This window comes from Lytechinus pictus, chromosome 9 (assembly GCF_037042905.1).
Source record: "Lytechinus pictus isolate F3 Inbred chromosome 9, Lp3.0, whole genome shotgun sequence".
Taxonomy (NCBI): domain Eukaryota; kingdom Metazoa; phylum Echinodermata; class Echinoidea; order Temnopleuroida; family Toxopneustidae; genus Lytechinus; species Lytechinus pictus.
The window spans coordinates 18963621-18990054 of record NC_087253.1 but is presented as its reverse complement, the minus strand read 5'-3'; the positions used below and the strand labels follow the sequence as shown (position 1 = coordinate 18990054).

The window sequence follows — 26434 nt, the reverse complement described above, 5'->3', positions numbered from 1 at the left end:
TAGTTACTCTTATGTCCCAAGTTTCTATGAACTAGATCTATAAACTTTTAAAGTGATGATGACAATTCCACAAATACCCCCAACATTATCAAAGTTTGTTGACCCTAAATGACCTTTGACCTTGGTCATGTGACCTGAAAATCGCACAGGATGTTCAGGGATACATAATTGCTCTTATGTCTAAGTTTCATCAACTAGATCCATAAAATTTCAAAGTTATGATGACGATTCCACAACTACCCCCAACATGGTCAAAGTTTGTTGACCCTAAGTGACCTTTGACCTTGGTCATGTGACCTGAAACTTAGGCAGGATCTTTAATGATACACTATCACCCTTATGTCCAAGTTTCATGAACTAGGTCCATACACTTTCGAAGTTCTGACGACATTTCAAAAACTTAACCTTGGTTAAGATTTCGATATTGATTCCCACAACATGGTCTAAGTTCATTGACCCTAAATGACCTTTGATCTTGGTCATGTGACCTGAAACTCAAGCAGGATGTTTAGTAATACTTGATTTCCCTTATGTCCAAGTTTTATGAACTAGGTCCATATACTTTATAAGTTATGATGACCTTTCAAAAACTTAACCTTGGTTAAGATTTCGCCTATAGTCTCGCTCTGTTATGCAGGCGAGACAAAAATAAATATTCTACATACCTTTCCCACCATGTGTGTTCTATAACCTATTTCACTGAGGTACTGAGGCATAATCTTCTCCTTGAGTCCTAATCCATAGGGATCATCTAATCCTATGACTCCATGTTGTAGACCTATGAAAGGAAATCATAAAAAAACAATGTAGCAATACAGGCGTATAGGCCCCAAAGACTGATAACAGATTATGTCCAAACTTGAGGTCTAGGTAGTGGGCAGTGAGCAATGGCATAGAGAGAAGGTCTTATAGTAATCTGTACTGAGGCATAATCTTCTCATTTAGTCTAGTCTAGTTCTAGACGATATTAAACGAATTTATTTGCACCGATATATACGTTCTATTCCGTGCGTACGCCCAGCCGAGTGTGCGCGCAAAACCGAGAACCTGTACTCCGAGGATATTTCCTCGGAGTACAGGTTCTCGGTTTTGCGCGCACACTCGGCTGGGCGCGCGCACACTCGGCTGGGCGTACGCACGGAATAGAACGTATATATCGGTGCAAATAAATTCGTTTAATATCGTCTAGAACTAGACTACATTTAGTCCTGTATGTACTGACCGCAGAGAAACGTTGTTAGCGCTAACAGCGCACTAACAGAGGCCCTGTTACAACCGGTAATGTGACGGCGATGCCTACTGTTCCAACAATGCATTGCTTAACATTGAAATGAACGTTTTGACTTAACAATCCGAAAGATGTGACTGAGCTTATTGTTAGTGCTCTGTTAGGCTAACAACGTTTCTGTGCGGTCGGCACTGATCTAGAAGGATTATCTAATTCTATAACAACATGTTGCAGACCTCGAAAAAATTATAGTGAAACATCCGAAACTGAGGACCGTTTACAGCCAAACTTGACTACGGATTAGTCGCAATGGGCAATGATATCAAGAGAAAGTCTTAAAAACTGTATTTTTTATTATCATATCATCACACATGAAGATACAGCTGGTTTAACATAGTTTTAATGACAGGGGGGGGGGGGGGGGTTTGCACTCCTTATTAATATTCCATTATATCACAAAGCCCCAGGGTGAAAAACACACAGGGGCTGGGGGCAATTTAGCCCATAAAATGCTCAAAAGTGCCCTGGAAACTAAATAAAGGAGTCCTGGAAATCTCCATTCATTGCAATGTTTCAGATTTGGGCAGTAAGTTGTGATAAATAGCCTGCAAAGCCCACAGGGGCATAGCTAAAAACTTTCATGATCATTTCTTTTAATGCATCTGTTTTACCGAAATAATGCAAATCTTTAAAATTTCATAACTTTGTTATTCCATATATTTTTAGTGTTTTGTATGTCTGATTTTTCTTTATCTGTTCAAATCATACTGTTATCAGCCTTGGGTACCCCTTTACTAACAAACCTGGGGGCCGTATCATAAAGCTGTTTGCAAGTTAAGAGCGACTTTAAGAGTGACTGGTGATCCTTTCTTACGCTCTAAACCATCGCCAATGAACATTTTGGTATATACCATTTAACACAAGAAAGGATCACCAGTCTTTCTTAAAGTCGCTCTTAAATTACACGGGGCTGGGGGCAATTCAGCCCCTAAAATGCTCAAATTGCCCTGGAAACTAAATAGTGCAAATCTTTAAAATGTCATAACTTCATTATTCCATGTCTGATTTTGATAAAATTTTCAGTATTCTGTTTGTCTGATTTTTCGTCATCTGTTCAAATCATATTGTTATCAGCTTGGAGTACCCCTTTAACAACAAACCTGTATATATATTTTTTACTATTGCCCTTCTAAATGTTCATCATCTGCATTTATAGCAAACCTGTATGGATAGGATGTCTACCGGTCATGAGCGCACTTCTTGTTGGAGTGCAGACATACGTCACATAATAATTGGTGAGAATGACGCCCTCTTGTGCCAGAGCATCAATATTAGGAGTCGGAATCTGTGATGAACCGTGGAAGCTAACATCGTTCCAACCCTGCGGGAATGAACATATGGAGTAGGATTATGGAGAATTCATAACAATAATATTAAATAATTCTTGTATAGCAAAAATATTACAAGATCTATGCACTCCAGAGGCCTTGGATATTATTATCAACAGCTGGGACTTTATCTGACTTTACTGACGCACGCGTCCGTAACGTTGGGGAAGAACAATAGGAAACAAGATGGTGGCGTAAACATCGGGCGAGTCTCCCCCGTCTTTTTATAATATTTTCTAATTTTTTTGAAGAATTCTTGTTTAAAAATGAAATCGATAGCGTAGAAATGTCGGAAATGAAGTTGTATCCCATTTACATGATTCAGGGCTAGATCTTTTAGAAGTAGAAATCTCGGGGGCGGAAGTTTCAGGTTTTTTGGCGGTACACGCAGATGAATGTGAAGTTGCTGGTTTGTCACTCATTCTATGAAGGTGGTTATGATACATATATAACCTTGTTCTCTGTTGCTACTCCCTGTGTGTTGGATAAGCTGTTTGGTTTATTTTCTCTTTTTCTTTGGGACAAATGCTTGATTTTTTGACACTGTCAGTTTCCATTACAGCTATTCATCATATAACTTTACTCTTAAGTAAATTTGATTCTTTAAATTAATTTTTCTTAATTAAAATAGAAATTGAAAAATGACAATTGTCTTGCCATATCACTTTCCACCAATAGAGGGCCTACACAAAAATATGCCCAAAATTCAAGTTTTCGAGCGCTCTGGTGAATACAAAAATTACTCCCAAGTTACTTTAATATGAAACATAAATTGCAACTGTATGGAAATTCGTATTTTTGGTTACAAAAGTGATATTTTAAATTGTGCTGTGCCGGGGGGGGGGGGGGGGGGGGGCACTTCCATTGACGAGTGGATACCATGCACAACCAAGAGATCTCAAAAAGCACCCTTAACACGTATTTTCCACATTCTGAAAGTGCACCCCTTAACAAGTATTGGCATGTGAAACCCTACCCTTAACAAGTATTGGAAACAAAACTATACTATTGGCAAGTATTCCCTAAATTGAACCCCTAACCAAGTACAGCGATATTTCAATTGTTATGTCACGGACGTCGGTTTTACCTTTACCTACACCATTGGGTTTATTACATTACAGCCCCACTCCGGCAAATCGTACTCTGAACACGTGGTGTTGACTCTTGGGGCAAAAAGTACATCCTTTATAAAACATTTTAGTCTTGATTTTTTATACCCTCGCAAATTTGACCCTAAAGTTGCTAAACACGTAGCTTTCCTATCGAAAATAGATACCCTTTTTTCATTATTTTAGTGTTTTTGACACCCTTATTACAATTTACGTTACGTACGTAATGTGCCCTATCTTGAAAAAGACCCCGGGGGGGGGGGCACTCGACCAAAAAAGTAGTAGGTATGTGCCGCAGGCGAGACAAAAAACGGGGGCCTTGGAGCGGGCTTATTGTAAAAAGGAGGGTCCTCGGAACGGGCTTCGGAACTACAAATGTTTGTGAAAACGGGGGTCCTTGGAACGGGTCGCCTGAGTGCGTACTCATCCCTATGGAACGGGCATACGTGCGTGCAGCTATGGCATGCAGCTAGCCCGGGCTCCGGGTGCGCTAGCGCAGATGAGATGGTCGGACGTACAGCGCTCTGCGGCCGCTTTTCACCAAAATTGCGGCTCACTGTAGCAGATCAATATGGCTGGAACGGCGAAACGGGAAATATGCGAAGCTTTGGAGCGGATTTCTTTCTTCTTTTTTCTCGATAAGAAACTGCTATGCTTTGGAGCGGCTTTCTTTGTTCTTTTTCTCAATAAGACAAAAATGCTATGCCTTGGAACGGAATTTGAGTGTAAAAATGGGGGTCCCCTCCGCGGCACATAATAAGTCTATGCATTATTATATACTGAGTGCCCCCCCCCCCGGGAAAAAGACATCTTTTTTCAAGTTTTTTTGGTCACGCATGGTATTCACTAGTCAATGTAAGTGGCCCCCCCCCCCCCCGGGTGCTGTATAAAGGGTTACAGCCCGATAGACCGCGGGTCCGATAGACCGCGGGTTCCGATAGACCGCGGGTCCGATAGTCCGCGGGTCCGATAGTCCGCGGTGTGTGTAAAATTATGATCAGGATATAGTGAGATCCAATGTCATCAAGAGGTCAAGAGGTCAAACGGTCAATGATACGAGTCCATGGGGTTCTATAACGATGACCGAATGGACAATCGCCCCCTGACAACTACTTCAAGGAAAATATTATCCCCATATTTTTATCGTCGGTGACTGTAACCCCCCCCCCCCCCCCCGGAAATTTACCCTCTAGACGCCAATTACCCCTAGTACAGAGCCTTTCAAATGCCACTGACTTGACGACATGGCGAGATACTTTATCTTGCCATATCGACTAGATAAGCTTATTATGTCGGCATGGCGAGATACCTGCCAAGTCCTCATATAAAAGTTATACGTCAACATGGTGAGATATTTTATCTTGCAAAGTCGACTTGTAACAAGTTATATGTCAACATGGCGATATATCGGGATTCTCGCCGGGACTTGTACACTTCAGATCTCGCCATGTCGACATATTGACTTGACAAGATAGAATATATCGCCATGTCGAAATAATAAGCTTATTAATCATACATGGCAAGATAAAGTATCACGCCATGTCGTCACGTCGATGGCATTTTAAAGGCTAAGGGTAATTATCCGGGATAATTGTCTCGAGGGTAAATTTCTGGGGGTTACAGTCCCCGGCGGTAAAAATATGGGGATCATATTTTCCTTGAAGTAGTTGTCAGTGGATGATTGCCCTAATTTGGTTATTGTTATAGAACCCAGGCGCGGATCCAGGATTTGGTGAGAAGGGGGGCCCAAATTTGACCTGATTCTTGGCGCCCATGTGTACTTTTCGAAAAATTGCGCCCACTCCCTTCCAGCCAGGCTAACTTAAGTGCCTTAAATTGATTTTGAATTATCTTATAATCACATTTTAAAAAGCCAATTAAAGACCACTCTTTTAATGTGTTCTTTAAAAAAAAATCCATGAATATAATAATGAAATATCAATGGGAGCGCGAAGCGCGAGCGATTTGGGGGGGGGGGTTCAATTTGGATTAATTACTCACGAGAGTAGGCCCTACTAGAATATTGTGTGAACGGGAGGTGTAGTTTCTTTGCTAGTTGTTTTAGAACAGCCTTCAATAATATTAATGATAGCTTCTTGTGAATAATGCAATCTCGAAGCAATCGACTCATTCTCCTCATTAGTGGCGTATTTATTCAGCATGGGTGCAGGAGGGGGGGGGGTCTTGTTGAACTTTTGTAGAGGGCACCAAGATAACAACAATCAATGAAATGGGGAGGGGGTAGAAGTTAAAGAATATCTGAGATTTTATAAAAAAAAAACACATTGAGGTATTTCACAAGGCCTAAATATATAATGAGAACGCGAAACGCGATCTGATTTTTTTATTTTTTTAAATGTATTTTATCCTGAAAGCCTGATTCCGGGGGAGGACCCAGCTTCCGCAAATGAGGGGGCGAATTTTTTCACCCATATTTTCCCCGATCGGCCGCTCAATGTTGATTTGTTTTGTTTGGTTTCTTTGAAGGGGTTGTTCCAGTGGCGTAATGAGCCAACAATTTTGAGGGGGCTCGATATGGCGTATCGCATAAAATTAATAAGAAGTTTCCAGTGAGCGAAGCGAGCAAGCAAATATGCTGACATTTTTATTACAAAAATACAAGGTTGTGATAGATTTTGACATAATATTTGGAAAATAATATCATATTTCATCCTAATCCCTTTCCTTTTCTCTCTTTTTTCTTTTATTTACTTTTTTTTTTTTTGGGGGGGGGGGGCAAAACGCCCATGTCCTAACAGTCATTTCCTAGCTTTACTTTATAAACAACATAAATGTGTAATAATCTCATAAGCCCTATGCAAGCTAAAAAAAAATGAAATTTCATGTATTTTGTCCAGAAAATTGAAAATTCTGGGCAATGTTTGTGAACCTGAACAGAACGCGTTATGTAACTAGATAATTACCATGAGCGCGAAGCGCGATCAGAAGTGTTAAAGGACAAGCCCACCCCAACAAAAAGTTGCTTTGAATAGAAAGTGAAAAATTAAACAAACATAACACTGAAAATTTCATCAAAATCGGAGGTAAAAAAAGAAAGTTAACATAACTCATAACATTTTAAAGTTTTGCTTAATTTTTCAAAACATTTATATGCACATCCTGGTCGGTATGCAAATGAGGGGACCGATGACATCACCCACTCACTATTTCTTTTGTATTTTATTATGTGAAATATGAAATATTTTGATTTTCTCGTCATTGTCATGTGAAACAAAGTTTCATTCCTCCCTGAACACATGTAATTCAATTATTTAAACATTTTGTGGTTCAAGCAAGGGGGTCCTAATTGTCGAATTCATAAAAATTGAAATATTGTATTATTCAAACAATAGAAAACAAAAGAAATAGTGAGTGAGTGACATCATCGACTCTCTCATTTGCATATCACTGAGTTGAGCATAGAACTGTTTTTTTGAAAAATAAGCGAAACTTTAAAATGTCATAACTTATTTTACATCCGATTTTGATGAAGTTTTCAGCGTTATTCATGTTTGATTTTTCTCTATTTATTCAAATCAACATTTTTCTGGGGTGGACTTGACCTTTAAATATGCATTCTGGCCTAGTCGAAAAGGGACCTGTTAAGGACGCTTTGCAGTTAGCCATTAAGACGATATATATTTCAACGATTAAATAATGTGAGCGCGTAGCGCGAGCTCAACATTTTTGATATTCCAACCTAAAAAGATGAGATTTCAAACCCCCCAACAGGACGCTCGAGTCATGTTTTGTCAATCATGAAAAAGGATGGGTAATTTTTAGTGTCTTCATAATGCGAGCGCAAAGCGCGAGCAGAAAATTTTTGATATTCTGATCTGAAACTGGATAATTTTAGTACGTTTTGAATAAGATCAAGCTGCGTATCTAAAAATAAAACATGCGTGCGCGTGTTTTAGAGTTAGACAGAATCTGCATTCTGAATACATTTCATTTTTCATCATGAAAATCAATAATGCGATCGCAAAGCGCGAGTTGAAAATAATATTTGAAATTCCGATATGAAATGAGTCAATTTAAGCACTATTTACAGCACTTTGTATATAGGGAAATTGTGACGTCGATGTGGATAGCACTAAATAAATGATGCGAGCGCGAAGCGTGAGCTGATATTTTATTATTATTTTAACCTAGGATCAAGACATTTTAAGCCTAAGGATATTTTGTCATCATATAAGAATGATGACTATCTTCTATTTCTTTTCCTAAAACGTGTCGATATTTATTTATGAAAAAGGGACAATTTAGTTATTATGAATTCATAAAAATTTTATTTCATATTTATTAATCTAATAAGCCTAATGAGTGTGTGAAATTTGTTGACAGTGTATGAGGCCTGAAAACTGGAAATTTTAAGTATTTTTATAATCATGAATAGGATTCATTGGTTGATATATTTTTAGCAAATGACGCGAGTGCAAATCGCGATCCGAAATGTTTAAATGGGGGGGGGGGATTTAAGTAGTTTGTTATAGAATTAATATACAGTATAGGTGTACATAACTCGGCAAAATGCGAGAGCACAGCATGAGCATAGGCCTTCATTTTTTTTTTAGAATCAAGACACCTGAAAAGAAATATTTAGATAATCTTATATGAAATACAAAAAGGCAAAAGGTAGGCCTACATAGCAAATAATGCGAGCGCACAAAATGTTGCAAATGTTGATTCACACCATAAAACGGACATTTTCCAGAGCACTTAAAAAAATAAATTGGCAAATAAAACAAAAAAATGAAAGATCGATGTCCGAGCTGAATTATGTTTTGTATATTGACTTCAAAACTTGATCTTTTGAACTATATATCAGCCTACATTGACCGAGATATGTATCTCATCGAACAGGCAATGCGAGCGTGATGCGTGAGCGAAATTTTAATATAGTGACATTAAATATTTAAAAAATTATTTTTCAAGTCTTCTCCTGACCTTATTTTATTTACTCGTCTTCCTCCTTTTATCTTTCCCCTTCTTTTTGTCTTTCTTTCCCCGTTTTTCCCAATTTATTTGCTCCGTCAATAGGGGGAGGGGCCTTCGGGCCCCCTGGATTCGCCTATGTTAGTAGTTTTTATGATGAACACGATGCATATCTATTAAGAAATGAATGCGAGCGCGAAGCGCTAGCTGAAAACTTTTATAATGATGAAATGAAAAATACATTTTCAGTTGTCAGGTTAGAATATCAAATATTTTCGGCTTGTGCTTCTCGTTCTGTTAAAAAAACTGTGAGGTCGGGATGCGTAAATAACTAAACAATTTATTGATGCCAGCGCGAAGCGCGAGCTCAATTTTTTATATACTGACTTAAGAAGGACTAAGGTATAATTCCTATTCTAATAGCTTGTCCTTTTTCTCTTCGTTTTCTGTTTCTTACCCCTTTTTTGCGCCACCATGGGCGGGGGGGGGGGGCAAAATCTTTGCCCCGTGGATCGGCCTATGTATGTTGACTTGAAAAACACTAACACTTACATGTAGGATTGATGCAGAGGATGCATACCTCATTGATGAAATATTGCGAGCGCGTAGTGCGAGCTGAATTTGATAATAACCCTTTTTTGTGACCCTGAACAGGATATCTATCTCGCTAAACAGACTTAAAACTCGAAAACATTGTTTTTGTCTATTATCGTAAAAACGGGATATTTTAATTCACCCGCATTAATTTAAGCTTTTTGGGCAGGACATATATTTCACTATAAACAGGCAATACGAGCAATGCTGCGCCCCCGGTCGAAAATGAATTTGCATGAAGCCCCCTAAGTTCAAGGTCAATTTGGCGCCCTCGGTTGAACATAAACTTGGCGCCCCCATGTGAAATATAACTTTGCCCTCCCCCCCCCCTCTGAAACATGTATTTGTCGCATTATGGTCAAAATTCAAATTAGCGCTCTTCTAGTTCTAACATCAATTTGGTGCCCCGCTAGATCGAACATCAATTCGGCGCTCCCATAGTTCGAACATCGATTTCGCGCCCCCCTCCCAGTTCAAACATCAGTTCGGCGCCCCATAGTTCGAATGTCATTTTGGCGCCGCCTAGTTCGAACATCAAATCGACGTCCGGGTCTACATCTCCCTCTTTCGTTTCCCATCTCCTTTTCTTTCTTTCTTTCTCTTATCCTCATTCCCCTTCCTTTCTCTTTCTTTCTCTCTTTCTTTCTCCCTCTTCCTCTCCCCTTTTCTTCTTTTCCTTCCTCCTCCTCTCTCTCTTTTTCTTCTGTTTATTTTCCCCTTTTCTTCTCTTTTTTCTTGTCTTCCTTTCTCCCTTTTCTTCTCTTTTCCCCGATCTTTTCTTTCCCACTTTTCTTTTATTTTTTCCCGTCTTTTCTTTCTCTCTTTTCTCTTTTTTATTCTCTTCCTTCCCCCCTTACTCTTTCATTTTTTCTTCTCTTTTCCTCTATTCCCCTCTCTCTCTCTTTTCTTTCTTCCCATCTTCCTCTCTTTTTAAATATTATTCTCTTTCTTCCCCTTTTCTTTCTCCTTTCTTTTCCCTCTTCCGCTTTTTTCTCTTTCCCCCTTTTTTCTTTTTCTTTCCTTTCCCCTTTTTCTCTTTTAATTTTTTTTCTTCCCTCCCTCTCCTTCCCCCTCTCTCTTTTTCTTCTCTTCTTTTCCCTCTTCCTCTCTCTCTCTCTCTTTTTTCTTATCTTTATTCCCATCTTCCTCTCTATTTAAATATTCTTCTCTTCCTTCCTCTTTTTTTCTTCTTCTTTTTCCTCCTTTTCCTTTCTCCTTTCTTTTCTTCTTTTCCTTTTCCCTCCTCTCTTTTTTTTCTCTTCTCTTTCCCCCTTTTCTTCTCCCTTTTTCCCGTCTTTTCTGTCTCTCTTTTCTCTTTTTATTCTCTTCCTTCCTCCCCCCTTACTCTCTTTTCTATTCTCTTCTTTTCCCATCTTCCTCTCTCTCTTTTTTTTGAGCTGGGGGTGGGGGGGGGGGGGGTGAGGCAGCTCCCCCTCGGCCCCCTATGGATCTGCACCTGATAGAACCCCATGGTCTCGTATCATTTGACCTTTGGACCTCTCGATGACATTTGATACATCTGATCATAATTTTACACACACTGCGGACTATCGGACCCGCGGTCTATCGGGATGTCCCCGTATAAAGCATTGGCATACCATAGTCTAGACAGGAATAACCGTCGTTTCTGGGGATTTATTCAACAATTTCTGACATTTTACTGGGAGCCAACGTAGTTCAGTGGAACAACCAAAATACAGAGACTGAAGCTTTTGGTCTAACCATAGTCCTACCCGGTATTTTATAGATGGCAAATATAGCGATCTTCAACGCTTGTATATAAGCGTTGAAATTCGTAGCCATCTCCTTGTATTAGTCTATATTATACGACGTGTCAAACTGTAGCGAACTAGTTCGCAATTTTTCAGATCTCCTCTATATATATACACGAGGGGGAATTGTAGCGAACTAGTTCGCTATTTTTCGGATCTCCTCTCTCTATATATATATACGACGGGAAATTGTAGCGAACTAGTTCGCTATTTTCCAGATCTCCTCTATATATAGAATTATATACACGAGGGGGAATTGTAGCGAACTAGTTCGCTATTTTTCGGATCTCTTCTATATATATATACGACGGGAAATTGTAGCGAACTAGTTCGCTATTTTTCGGATCTCCTCTATATGTACACGAGGGGGAATTGTAGCGAACTAGTTCGCTATTTTTCGGATCTCCTCTATATATATATATATATATATATATATATATACGACGGGAAATTGTAGCGAACTAGTTCGCTATTTTCCAGATCTCCTCTATATATAAAATGATATACACGAGGGGGAATTGTAGCGAACTAGTTCGCTATTTTTCGGATCTCCTCTATATGTACACGAGGGGGAATTGTAGCGAACTAGTTCGATATTTTTCGGATCTCCTCTATATATATATATATACGACGGGAAATTGTAGCGAACTAGTTCGCTATTTTCCAGATCTCCTCTATATATAAAATTATATACACGAGGGAGAATTGTAGCGAACTAGTTCGCTATTTTTCGGATCTCTTATATATATATATACGACGGGAAATTGTAGCGAACGAGTTCGCTATTTTCCAGATCTCCTCTATATATAAACTTATATACACGAGGGGGAATTGTAGCGAACTAGTTTGCTACTATTCCCCCTGGCCTGGTGTATGATCATGAGATCCAAAAAATAGCGAACTAGTTCGCTACAATTCCCCCTCGTGTATATAATTTTATATATAGAGGAGATCTGGAAAATAGCGAACTAGTCCGCTACAATTTGACAATATGGCACCAATATATACAGCCAAAACCTGCAGATTTGCACTTTGAAGCCTTCACAATCAACCGCGTAGCCAGGATTTCATTTTTGAGGGGGCGGTAATCGCACGCGAAGCGTGCCAACACTTACAGAGCGCGCGAAGCGCGCTCCCTAGGGGTTGGGTCCAGGGAGGGGGAGTTTCCCCCTCCCGCACGAAGATTTTGGTGTTTCATGAATTAAAATGAAAAGGAGCCGTCTCTCTCGTCTCTAGTATCTATATCAGCTCCAATTCAGTTGACAATATTGTGATTTTTAACCTTTTTTTCATGAACCTTGTTCAGTTCAACAGTGATTGTGAGCGAACGCATAAAAAAGGAATACAATGGAGGAAATTAAAATAATAATAACCCCGCGCTTCAAACCCCGCGCGAAGCGCGGAGGCTAAAGCGTTTTTTTTTTTTTTTTTTTTGCCATGAAAAGGGTCCCGATAAAAGGGTATTTTCAAAGATAGATTGAATACTTCCCTTGGAAAGATCAGATTTGATTACAAACAATTTAGCGACAGTGCATAACTCGCAAAACAGAGGAGAAGAAGTCTATATGCCGGGAGGAAGATATTCCTCCCCGCGCAGAGCAATGATCCTCTGAAGTTTCAAAGGGCGGACGTTTCATCAAATGCAGATATCTCTAATACCCCATCGGGTCTAATTCAATTGATTTTCTAAGATTATTGAACTTCATTACAAGGAAAATAGTGCGCAAAAATTTGAAACTTCTGTGATTCATTGAAATTATATAAAAAAGGATGCCTAATTTCTTTGACTTATCCTGAAGCGCTTCATTTTGAATTATAAAGAACCCTAAGTGTCATTCAAAATTTCAAACTGAGTGCGCAAAACAGGACAGGAGATGAATGTGCAGGGAAATGACATGAGGTTTAATAGAATTTGAAAATAAATATTGTACTTTTCTATCTAATACGACACAAATTTTATACCTTCCTCTTTTTAAATTAGGAACCTGTTTGCCCCAAAATTATGGTTGTTTAGTGATGAGCTGAAAAGCAGAAGTTGACTTTATGGAGGTGACGGCAGAAATTGATATAAAGATTTTACCCGCCCAGGGCCAACCCGTCCAGAAGTTCCGCAATCAATAAAAAAAAAAGATAACTTCATATACTTCGGCCTAACCTTACTCTAATTCCATGCCCTAATGTATACATTCGAACTTTAACTGGCAAGAAACACATATAGCTGAGGTGGAAAAACAGGGTTAGAGAAAGGGTGGGGGAAACAATGGAGAACTTCAATATTATCATTTAACCGCGCGCAGCGTGGAAGCAAAATTCATATTAGTCCAGTAGATATGTGAAAAAGATGCTCGGATCTGGCAGAAAGTGTGAAAATTGGCATACAGGGGTATTTTTGGGCGCTGATTTAAAAAATTGCCGGCCCCAAGCGATTTGACCATCGGGTCGGCCGCCATTTTGAAATCCAAGATGGCCGCCATGAAAAATCATCAAATGTCATTTTCTTGAGTTTTACATGGCATGTGACACTGAAATTTGGCATATAGGGGTATTTTGAGGCACTGATTTCAAATATTGCCAGCCCCCAGCAATTTGACCATTTGGTCGGCGGCAAAATGGCCGCCATCTTGAAATCCAAGATGGCCGCCATGATATATTATTGCAATCATTTTCTCGAGTTTTATATGAACTGCGGTATTGAAATTTGGCATATAGGCTTAATTTTGGGTGCTGATTTCAAATATTGCCGGCCCCAAGTGATTTGACCATAGGGTCGGCCGCCATTTTGAAATCCAAGATGGCCGCCATGAGAAATCATTAATGTCATTTTCTTGAGTTTTACATGACGTGTGACACTGAAATTTGGTATGTTGGGGTATTTTTAGGCACTGATTTCAAATATTGCCTGCCCCCAGCAATTCGACCACTTGGTCAGCGGCTAAATGGCCGCCATTTTGAAATCCAAGATGGCCGCCATGAAAAATCATTAAATGTCATTTTCTTGAGTTTTACATGATATGTGACACTGAAATTTGGCATATAGGCTTAATTCGGCGTGCTGATTTCAAATATTGCCGGCCCCCAGCAATTTGACCTCCAGGTCAGCAGCAAAACGGCAACCATCTTAAAATCCAAGATGGCCGCCATGAAATTTCGTTGCAATAATTTTCTCTAGTTTTGTATGAGCTATGGTATTGAAATTTAGCATATACAGTGTAGGTGTAGTTTAGGGCACTTATTTCAATAGTCTTACCACCAGGTCAGCTGCAATCTTGAAATCTAAGATGGCCGCCATGAAAATCACTAAAAATCATTTTCTTGAATTTTACATGTGCTCTGAACTTTGGCAAATAGAGTACCTATTTTCGGGTGCTGATTTCAAATATTGCCAGCCATAAGTGATCTGACCATCAGTTCAGCGGCAAGATATGGCTGCCATGAAAAACCATATCAAAATAATTTTCTTGGATTTTACATTATATATGACACCAAAATTTGGCATACAGAAGTACGTGGCACTGATTTTTGCCGGCCACCAGCAATGTAACCACCGGGTTTCGGCAAAATGACCGCCATGAATTAAAAGTAATGATAATTGTCTTGAGTTTTATATGAACTCAGGCCCTGAAAGTTGTCATATAGGCATATATTTAGGCACTGATTATTGTCAGACCCCTGTTTGGTTGCCATTTTGAAATACAAGATGGCCGCCATGAAAGATAATTTGCTCAAGTCTTACGTATGGCCTGTAACACTTTGAATTTGGAGAAAAACTTGATCTTTGCATCCTTGATCAATGAAAAAAACATAATAGATGCTATTTTGAATTCCAATATGGTTACCAAGTTTGAATGATGTACAACATTATAATGGTGAGTAAAACCCATTGTATTGGCACTGAAAACAAATCCAACACAACCACATCTTTGTCCGTTGCAAGGATTATAATACTTTGGCACCCTTAATTGCTGATATAGATGTTACGTAAGTATGAAGCACCATAAATACGCAAACCAGCTAGCTTCTTCTGCAGTTACACATTTGAGGTGGCTTTGGTTGAATAATAACCATCCGGAACAATCATTTCTGTTGAGAGGCTGTAAATTATTTCTTTGAGTTTCATATGATCTGCAGTATTTCACTTTGACATATTGACGGAGTGCGGGGTGCTTATTTCAAATATTGCTGGCCCTCAGCAATCTGATCCCCTTTAGTCAGAAGCAAAATGTCAGCCATCTTGAAATCCAAGATGGCAGCCATGAAAAAAAATCATTGAAAAATAAATCATTTTATCTAGTATCACGTAACATATTTTAAAATTTGGCATCTAGGGTTATCGAAATTGCCCCCAGTAATCTGTCCAATAGATATGCTGCAAAATGGCCACCTTTTTGAAATCTAGAGTGGATCGACTGTCATGAAAATTCATTAAAATCATTTTCTTGGTTTTTAATAATTTGAGGCACTGCATTTTAGACATACAGGCAGGTTTTTGGCCAGCTGGTTTCAGAATATTGCTCCAATAATTGCGATATTTTATTACAAATCGACAAGAAGAAAACTGCTCCAGACTTGAAGTACTGATGGTTATATAGTGGTAAGATGATGATGATGATGATGAAATTAATATTAATGATGGATGATAATAATACTTTTTTATTGTTCAAAATAGAATTCAGTAACAGAAATGCTCCGAAAATTTATTTCGCCCATAAACTGGAGATCATGAGCCCGGCAGCAACTTAGCAGCACCACATCGGACGTTGCTCTATCCATTAAAAAGGAAAGTTCACCCCGGACAAAAGTTTGATGTAAAAACACAAGAAAATATGATATAAAAAGGATATTGGTAAATCCATCAAAGATATTAGAATTTCAAGTTTTTGATTTGTGACGTCATATACTGTACGAGCAGCAGCCCCATTATGTTGTGTGATTTAAAATGGCAGATAAGGTGTGTTATGTGTTATAATTATGTTCATTATCTATCCATATTTGAAATTGACATACAATACAAGTTTTTGCTTCATAGTACCAATTTACAGTGTCACAGGTAATGTAGAATTCAGGAAAACATTTTTGAAATATATTTCGTAGTAGCCATGTTAGATTTCAAAGTGGCGGTCATTTTCAGCTGACCCGGTGGATCAATCACTGGGGCAGCAATATTCTAAAACCAGCAGGCCAAAACCTGCCTGTATGTCTAAAATGCAGTGCCTCAAATTATTTAGAACTCAAGAAAATGATTTTAACGAATTTTCAAGATGGTGGCCATTTTGCAGCATATCTATTGGACAGATTACTTGGGGGAAATGTCAATACCCCAAGATGCCAAATTTCAAAATAATACCTTCGTTATAATTATGATACTTGATTTTTTTTAATGATTTTTTTATGGCAGCCATCTTGGATTTCAAGATGGCTGCCATTTTGCAGCTGAGGGTGCCATGAGCCTAATTATACATCAGGAGGGCTAAAGATATTCGTTCGACCCAACCCATTCGAATATTTTCAATTTGATATTGCTGATTGACAAAAGTGTATGAATATGATTCAAAATCTAACACTGATTCTAAAAATGGTAACTGCTGAACTTCCTTTGCCCAAATTGGGAAGATATATCAATGATTTGGAACTATTTTTTGACTGGCGGAAGAATTGGGGCTATTTTACTGTTTCAGTTGATGAATTTGATCCCATCATAGTTATCTTCATAAATGGCGATTTATTTTTAAAATGAGCTGGCTATGATACCTTCTCTGGTCAGATATGGAATGTCAGATATATATCCTATCCAAAGGTAGTAAACATTCGACCCTCTAATTTCACATTTATTTTTTTATGAATGAAATTAAGTGCCATTTTAACACACAAGTCTATGGGGAATGTTTTACGCGCGTGACACCTGAGGTATCACGGGCCTAAATTTCCTAAAACATTTCCTATAGACTTTTGTGTTAAAGAGGCGCTCTAAAAAAAAATAAGGATCAAATTCGAGAATTGAATGTTTACTACCTGTCCAGTGGATAGAATATATGTCTGACATTCTATATCTGACCAGAAAAGGGTACCTCGACCAGCTCATTTTAAAAATAAATCGGCATTTATGAAGACTACACCTGACAGGATAAAATTCATCACCTGAGACAGTAAAGAGGCAGTACTTCTTCCGCCAGTATAAAAATAGTTCCAAAGTGGTGATATATCTTCCCAATTTGAAAAAAGGAAGTTCAGTAAAGTTACCCTCCCTAGAATCAGTGTTAGATTATCAATCATATTCATTCATTTTTGTCAATCAGCAATATCAAAATTAAAAATTGAGAATTAAATGGGTTGGCTCGAATGAATATCTTTGGCCCGTATAACCCTGACTCAGGGGATCAGATCGCTGAGGGCCAGCAATATTTGAAATAAGCTCCCGACACTACTTCTATATGTCAAAGTGCAATACCGCAGATCATATAAAACTCAACGAAATAATTTCAATATTTCTATGGCAGCCAGCTTCGAATTCAAGATGACGGTTATTTTTCCGCCGACCAATTGTCAGATTGCTTGGAGCCAGCAATTTTTTTAATGAACTCACCCAGATACCAATATACTACAAATTTCAGTGGCACATATTATGTAAAATTCAAGAAAATGAGTTCAATGATTTTTCATGGCGGCCATCTTGGATTTCAAAATGGCGGCCGACCCGATGGTCAAATCACTTGGGGCCGGCAATATTTGAAATCAGCACACCGAATTAAGCCTATATGCCAAATTTTTAGTGTCACATATCATGTAAAACTCAAGAAAATGACATTTAATGATTTTTCATGGCGGCCATCTTGGATTTCAAAATGGCGGCCAGTTAGCCGCTGACCAAGTGGTCAAATTGCTGGGGGCAGGCAATATTTGAAATCAGTGCCTAAAAATACCCCAACATACCAAATTTCAGTGTCACACGTCATGTAAAACTCAAGAAAATGACATTAATGATTTCTCATGGCGGCCATCTTGGATTTCAAAATGGCGGCCGACCCGATGGTCAAATCACTTGGGGCCGGCAATATTTGAAATCAGCACCCCAAATTAAGCCTATATGCCAAATTTCAATACCGCAGTTCATATAAAACTCGAGAAAATGAGTGACAATATATACGTCCCGTTAAAGACAGCACGTTAGCCATTCTCTGATTGGTCGGTTAAGGACGTATATCCTGTGCATGTACGTACGGACTATACACTGGGCCACCGTTATTTGCAAGATAGTAATTGAAACGATCTTCACAGGTTCGCTATCACCGTATTCAGGTGGTTTTCCTAATTTTAATATCACACAACTGCAAATGAAAGATTCTCCAAGGAATTCTGAATTGGACAACAGGACGAATGGATGTATCTAGCGAAGAAAAACAACTTTTTGACCCATACTGTGACGCGCGCGCTCACGCTCAATCAATGGTCAGACTATAGACTTCGGTACCAGTCGTAATAAAAGAACATATTTCATGCACGTCGCCGAAGATACAATTTTTTGTGTATCAGACTCGTGGCTCGTTGCACTAGAGCTAACCGATTTTGTTTTCTACGTTAGTGGATGATATTTACAATATAACGACAGTCTTCTTATTCGAGTGGTGTTTTTTTTTTGTATTAAGAAGTTTTTATTTGTCAACAACTTCAATTCATACATGTCATAATCAAAATAAAATACATACATCAAATACAATATATCTTTACAAATTATGAATACATTGTAAACTCATATAATTAACACTTTACATTTTCTCTTTTTTCCTTTAGTGTTACAATAAAACCTAATAAAACTCAACGTACTCAATTTTTTTTTATAGTGTCAAAATATTCACAACATAACAGATTTTCCAAATACACAAAACCAATCATTAATACAACCTAGTCGAATTGAAGCCATTAACAAGGATTTTCCATACCCCCCTCCCCACACCTTGGCCTCATTCCTCAAATATTTCATATCCTATAACAACATCAGCCTCAGGCCCGAACCCTACCTACCACCCCCCCCCCCCCTCCCGACCCTTTGTTGTTTATATCAAGGAGTTTGAAAATAGCCAAGAAGCAAGAAAAAAAAAAAAAAAAACACGGAAGCAAAACAAAACAATACAAACCCCCTCCCAACCCCAGGCATGTGTCCCCCCTACCCTCTAGGCCTCTACCCCTCCCCATAACCCCCCCTCCCATGCCCTTCGTCGTCACAACCTTCCCGTTCTACTCGTGTGGGGGTGGAAAAAACGTTTTCCTTCCTTCTCTGAATGGTAAGAATGAACAAAATATATGTATATATGTACATATATATATATTAATGAAATATACTCTCATATACCTATAAGCATTCATTGAAAAAAAATACTTTATTCATTATCGTTATTATACACACATGTTATTTATTTCATTTATTCTTATTTTATTTTTCACTTATTTATCATTTATTTATTTTATATTTTTAATTTATTTATTTTCATTTTGTTTTTGTTTTTTGCACATCTAGCTCTCCCAAAACTCCTCCCATCATTCCTATTTTCTTAAGTGAAGGGGGTATTTATTTCTATTTAATGCCAATTTTCTTTCTTCAAATTCATCTTCTTTTAATTTACTTTTAATCTTATTTAAAACTATTTCTGAATTGTTTTCTCTACCACTGAAAACCAAATACTTTACAAGGATTATAAAGTGATTAACCGATTTTTCTTTTCCTTGATCTGCTTAATTTATCCCCCAAAATGTGTCTTCCCAAGTAAGATTGGTGAAAGAAACAAAGTAAAAAATATTCTCGAAGTCTCTCCATATTAATTTTGCTTTTTCGCATTGAAAAAATAAATGACGATAAGTCTCTTTTTCTTTTTTACAGTAGCTACACAGATTAGAATCAACTTTCCCAAATAAATGCAAATGCTGATTTGTATAAATGATTCCGTGTATTAATTTAAATTGGAACTCTCTATATAAGTCGGCTGTTTAATGTACATTGCCTTATTCTTTTAAAAATATTTTATCTTTATCTGAAAGACGGTATAAATTATAGTTACACTTTAGTCTTGTGAATACTTCAGGTGTTATTGCTTTCTGGTAAAGAAATGTTGTACAAAGTTTTTTTGATGCAATATCATTTATTGCTACAACATTTTTACCTAATAAAAAAACTATGTCAGGATCATCAGGAATTGTGTCTCTATCTGTTCTCATATTTCTCTTCCAGCTGACCGGAAGTGTACCATAGATCTTGCCAATCAATCCAATGTCATTGGATTGTAATCCTCGTCGTTGAAAGTATCCATGAGATCTTACATTTCCGTCATTATCCATTATGTGGTTCAATCTATATATTTTTTTGTCAAAAAGCTTGCTGTCAAATACACACTTTCCGTTAACTCGTATGAATTTATTATTAAACATTATTTCATTTCCTATGTAAGGTTCATATTTCTGCTGGAAATTCCTCGTTTCTATCCACACTTCCAGAAGATCTGTATAGAACTTTGGTAATGTTAAATTCAAAAGGTCAAGTAAATAGTCACAAGAAAAATGAAACTTCCGCCTACATGTTGTGTAGCGTGATTAAAAATATAACTTCCATTTCATTTCGTTAGTTTCCATAAGTTTTTTGACTCACATAACTCTCTGTGCTTTTATTAACAGTTCAAAATTCATCATTTTCAGACCTCCCAAATGGTAATCCAGATACATCGTATTTCTTTTAATTTTATTACTTCCACCCCACAGGAACTCAAAAGTTATCTTTTCTAAATCCTCATAAACCCATTTTGGAACTGGCATGAGGGATGCTGTGTATATGAATTTTGAATATATAAATAACTTTAGTAACTGTATATTTTACCCATCAACGTCAAATCCCTCTGTTTCCACCAACCTAAAAGTTTTTTTGTTTTACTTGATATTTCTTTGTAATTCAAAATTTCTTTTACTTCATTGTTCGAAGAAAAAAAACACCCCTAATATCTTAACAAAATCCACTCTCTGGCCGAAAGGTATTTCATAAGATTTTCCTTGTAAAGCCCCAATCAAGAGAACTTTTGTTTTATCCTTATTAACACCAAATCCTGAAATATTTCCAAATTCTCTAATAAACCTAATTTGACTTTTCTAATTGAATCTTCATCTTGAACAAAAAGGGTCATGTTATCTGCATACATGATTTGTTTTATTTCCTCCTTTCCAAACAAAATACCTTTAACCTCCCTATATACCTTATATTATGTGTCAGTATTTTTAAACATAAAATAAAATATTACGCCCTATATTATTCTGATTGCTTCTCCAATAGTTCTCCCGTTCATAAAACCTATTTGATCTACTGAACTAATGTCTTCTAAAACATCTTTTAATCTTGTTGCCAAGACTTTAGACAGAATTTTATAATCAATATTTATTAATGATATTGGCCTGTAATTCTTAAGTAAATGAGGGTCCTTCCCATCTTTGGCAATCAGAATGACCACAGCTTGTTTTTGTGATGCAGTTAGTTCTCCTGTTTTAAAAGCCTCGTTAAAGGCCCCTAGTAATATATCTTTTTTTTCTGTCCAGAATGTAGTAAAAAAAACCTCTACGGTCAGTCCGTCATTCCCTGGTGATTTATTTTGTTTCATTCCTTTAAGGACTGTAAAACATTCTCCTTCATAAACTTTCCCTTCACAATTTGTTTTGCTTTCATATGACAATGACGGTAAGTTTAAAAAAAAATCTATATCAGATACACTATCTTCTAAAACCTTGATGGTAATTCGCGATATTGATAAAATATGAGAATCTAATAAATAACACACCTATATAAAAAGTACCGCATATCAAATAGAGATCGAAATGCATGGAGAAGATAAACCCAGCTAGCACAAAAACATTCTAAGAATATTATAACATTAATATATTATATATTATAGGTAAATGCTATGAAAACATTTTTAAAATGTCAAAATGTATGGTTATATCTATGTATGGTTATAGGGAAACTTTCTTTTATATAACGTTTAGCAATAATAGTTTTAAAATGCATGTTATCAAAACGTTTTTTGCTTTTTGGGAAACGTTATAACGATGTTTCAAAAACACTATTTTCTTTTAGCATAAACAATTTTTTGTCAAAACATTATTCAAATATTAAGCGTATGATTGAAATGTTTTATTAATGTTATAAAAACGTTATTACAAAACATTATTTGGAAAACATAAATGAGACCTTTTCGAAATGTTATTAAAACGTGTGCTATGGGAAAATGGACCGTTTTATAGTGATAGACTTAAATATGCTACTTATAAGGTAAACATAATTATAGTGCATTAACTGAAGATTATATTATAATATATGACTCTATAACTATGAAAATGGCAACACGGCTGTCTCTAAAAGTGCATATAGACTAGCCCTATTATGTCATGAAAATATGGCAACGCGGCTGTCTCTAAATGTCATAATAATATATTTTATGAAAATGGCAACACAGCTGTCTCTAAATAGACAAAATGGCAACAGGGCTGTCTCTAAATGTCATAGACTATATGTCATGAAAATGGCAACACAGCTGTCTCTAAATGCTTTATACACTATGTCAAGAAAATGGCAACACGGCTGTCTCTAATTGTCATATAAATATGTCATGAAAATGGCAACACGGCTGTCTCTATGTCATATAGACTATTATGTCATGAAAATGGCAACACGGCTGTCTCTAAATGTCATATAGACTATAATATATGTCATGAAAAATGGCAACATGCAGGGCTGTCTCTAAATGTCTATATGTCATGAAAATGGCAACACTGCTGACAAAATGATTAAGTGCATTAATTTATCAATTGCTGGAACTTATTTTCATCAAATGGAGACGCATCATTTACGCATGGATGAAAAATTATAGAAGCAATTATGATTTCAAGTAATAAGAAAACGAAAAGTGGGGATGTGACATCATATCCGCAGCCCACATAATAAATAGGCCTATTTATGACGAAGTGCATATCACTATATTGCTAAATTTTAAAATTCAATAACTTCATTATTTGTTATCCGATTCTGATAAAAAAGCATTTTGCTCTAGGCTGTGAATTTTACTCTACTTATTTAGATATATATCTTCAGCCGGGAGCATCCTTTCATGTTATATTGACTATATAACTGCCATGCAAATTGAAACGCGGTTATGATACTAATGAATTTGAGATATTAGTATCTTCAACTGTAATTATTATATAGGCAGTCTCTTCACGGTAATTATATACTTTGCAAACCCAAAGTCATTACAATTAGTATTTCTAGTATCAAAAGAGGGATTACTTTTAGCAGAAAACCAATTAGCACTTCAAGGACTATAGTACATTCAGCTTTATATCCTGCTTTGGGGTAGGAATTAACAATAGATAATCCTGGTTGAAAGCCATCAATTGACTACTTAAAGGACAAGTCCACTTCAAAAAATAGTGTATAAAGCATTTAGAGACAGCTGTGTTGCCATTTTCATGACATATAGTTTATATGACAATTAGAGACAGCCGTGTTGCCATTTTCATGACATATAATATATGTCATGAAAATGGCAACACGGCTGATAGTTTATATGACAATAATAGAGGCAGCCGTGTTGCCATTTTCATGACATATAGTTTATATGACAATTAGAGACAGCCGCGTTGCCATTTTCATGACATATAGTTTATATGACAATTAGAGACAGCTGTGTTGCCATTTTCATGACATATAGTTTATATGACAATTAGAGGCAGCCGTGTTGCCATTTTTTGACATATAGTTTATATGACAATTAGAGGCAGCCGTGTTGCCATTTTTTGACATATAGTTTATATGACAATTAGAGACAGCTGTGTTGCCATTTTTTGACATATAGTTTATATGACAACGTTAGAGACAGCCGTGTTGCCATTTTCTTGACATATAGTTTATATGACAATTAGAGACAGCCGTGTTGCCATTTTCTTGACATATAGTGTATATGACAATTAGAGACAGCTGTGTTGCCATTTTTTGACATATAGTTTATATGACAATAATAGAGGCAGCCGTGTTGCCATTTTCATGACATATAGTTTATATGACAATTAGAGACAGCCGTGTTGCCATTTTCTTGACATATAGTGTATATGACAATTAGAGGCAGCCGTGTTGCCATTTTCATGACATATAGTTTATATGACAATTAGAGGCAGCCGTGTTGCCATTTTCATGACATATAGTTTCTATGACAATTAGAGACAGCCGTGTTGCCATTTTCATGACATATAGTTTATATGACAATTAGAGACAGCTGTGTTGCCATTTTTCATGACATATAGTTTATATGACAATTAGAGGCAGCCGTGTTGCCATTTTTTGACATATAGTTTATATGACAATTAGAGACAGCTGTGTTGCCATTTTTTGACATATAGTTTATATGACAACGTTAGAGACAGCCGTGTTGCCATTTTCTTGACATATAGTTTATATGACAATTAGAGACAGCCGTGTTGCCATTTTCTTGACAAATAGTGTATATGACAATTAGAGACAGCCGTGTTGCCATTTTCTTGACATATAGTGTATATGACAATTAGAGACAGCTGTGTTGCCATTTTTTGACATATAGTTTATATGACAACGTTAGAGACAGCCGTGTTGCCATTTTCATGACATATAGTTTATATGACAATTAGAGGCAGCCGTGTTGCCATTTTCATGACATATAGTTTCTATGACAATTAGAGACAGCCGTGTTGCCATTTTCATGACATATAGTTTCTATGACAATTAGAGACAGCCGTGTTGCCATTTTCATGACATATAGTTTCTATGACAATTAGAGACAGCCGTGTTGCCATTTTCATGACATATAGTTTATATGACAATTAGAGACAGCTGTGTTGCCATTTTCATGACATATAGTTTATATGACAATTAGAGGCAGCCGTGTTGCCATTTTTTGACATATAGTTTATATGACAATTAGAGACAGCTGTGTTGCCATTTTTTGACATATAGTTTATATGACAACGTTAGAGACAGCCGTGTTGCCATTTTCTTGACATATAGTTTATATGACAATTAGAGACAGCCGTGTTGCCATTTTCTTGACAAATAGTGTATATGACAATTAGAGACAGCCGTGTTGCCATTTTCTTGACATATAGTGTATATGACAATTAGAGACAGCTGTGTTGCCATTTTTTGACATATAGTTTATATGACAACGTTAGAGACAGCCGTGTTGCCATTTTCATGACATATTGTTTATATGATAATTAGAGGCAGCCGTGTTGCCATTTTCATGACATATAGTTTCTATGACAATTAGAGACAGCCGTGTTGCCATTTTCATGACATATAGTTTATATGACAATTAGAGACAGCTGTGTTGCCATTTTCTTGACATATAGTGTATAAAGCATTTAGAGACAGCTGTGTTGCCATTCCATGACATATAGTCTATATGACACTTAGAGACAACCGTGTTGCCATTTATGCAAACTTCTGTAGATGTCTAAATGTGCTTAAAAAGAAAATCATGTTTTGCAATGGCTTTATGAAATTTATCAAATGTATTTTTATTTTTGTATTTGAAATTCTATTACAATATTTAGGGCCTTCTATAACACTTTTTGCCTTGTATATTAAAGATTATCATGATGAAAATATTTTTACAAAATTAAATAATCCTATCTACCCTACCCTAAAATTAAAAGGTTTCGTTTTTCTAACTCTTAGTGCATTGAATCTTCCACCAAATAAAAAAATAATTGTAAATTGTAATTTAATGAAATCATATTAAAATTAGACTTATAGATGCTTTTATAATGGGGAAATAAAATCTACGAGTTGATGTTGTTGATATGTTTTCAAATTTCAACTCCACGTTTGATATGCTGCAGAACTCGCGCTCGCGTCCCTACTCCCTTGAATTTATGATTGAATTTGGTACTCTAATTGTGGTAATTGCACTGTTCCATTTTCGAAAAACGACTGATCTCGCATCTAACTTCGTACGCGCGCACACATACCTGTTTGCCTGTACCTCTAACGAGTATTGCTAGATTCTCTGTTGTTCACGATATCGTCAACATTAAATAGATCTACATGTGTTTTAACCCATAAATCAACTGAAATTAATTCGCACGAATCTATATTACTCATTAGTCGTAAACGAACGATAGCGAGCGTACGGCCACGTAGCCCACTCGAGCCCACTACATAGACTGCACGTAACTCACACACACTATCGGACTTCCTTAATTGACCAATCAGAGAATGGCTAACGTGCTGTCTTTAACGGGACGTCAATATATCATGGCGGCCATTTTGGATTTCAAGATGGCGGCCATTTTGCCGCCGACCAAATGGTCAAATTGCTGGGGGCCGGCAATATTTGAAATCAGTGCCTCATAATA

General features: G+C 37.0%; 1 protein-coding gene across 1 annotated transcript in view; it reads right to left on the bottom strand.

The window, feature by feature from the left end:
- LOC129268168 (arylsulfatase I-like) overlaps window positions 1-26434 on the bottom strand; it is a 45074-nt gene that overhangs the window by 17754 nt on the left and 886 nt on the right. Inside the window, exons 2-3 of the mRNA XM_064104381.1 lie at window positions 2450-2609; window positions 666-778 (exon numbers count right to left, since the gene is read on the bottom strand). Coding sequence (XP_063960451.1) covers window positions 666-778; window positions 2450-2609 — 273 coding nt within the window. The remainder of the gene's footprint in view (window positions 1-665; window positions 779-2449; window positions 2610-26434) is intronic.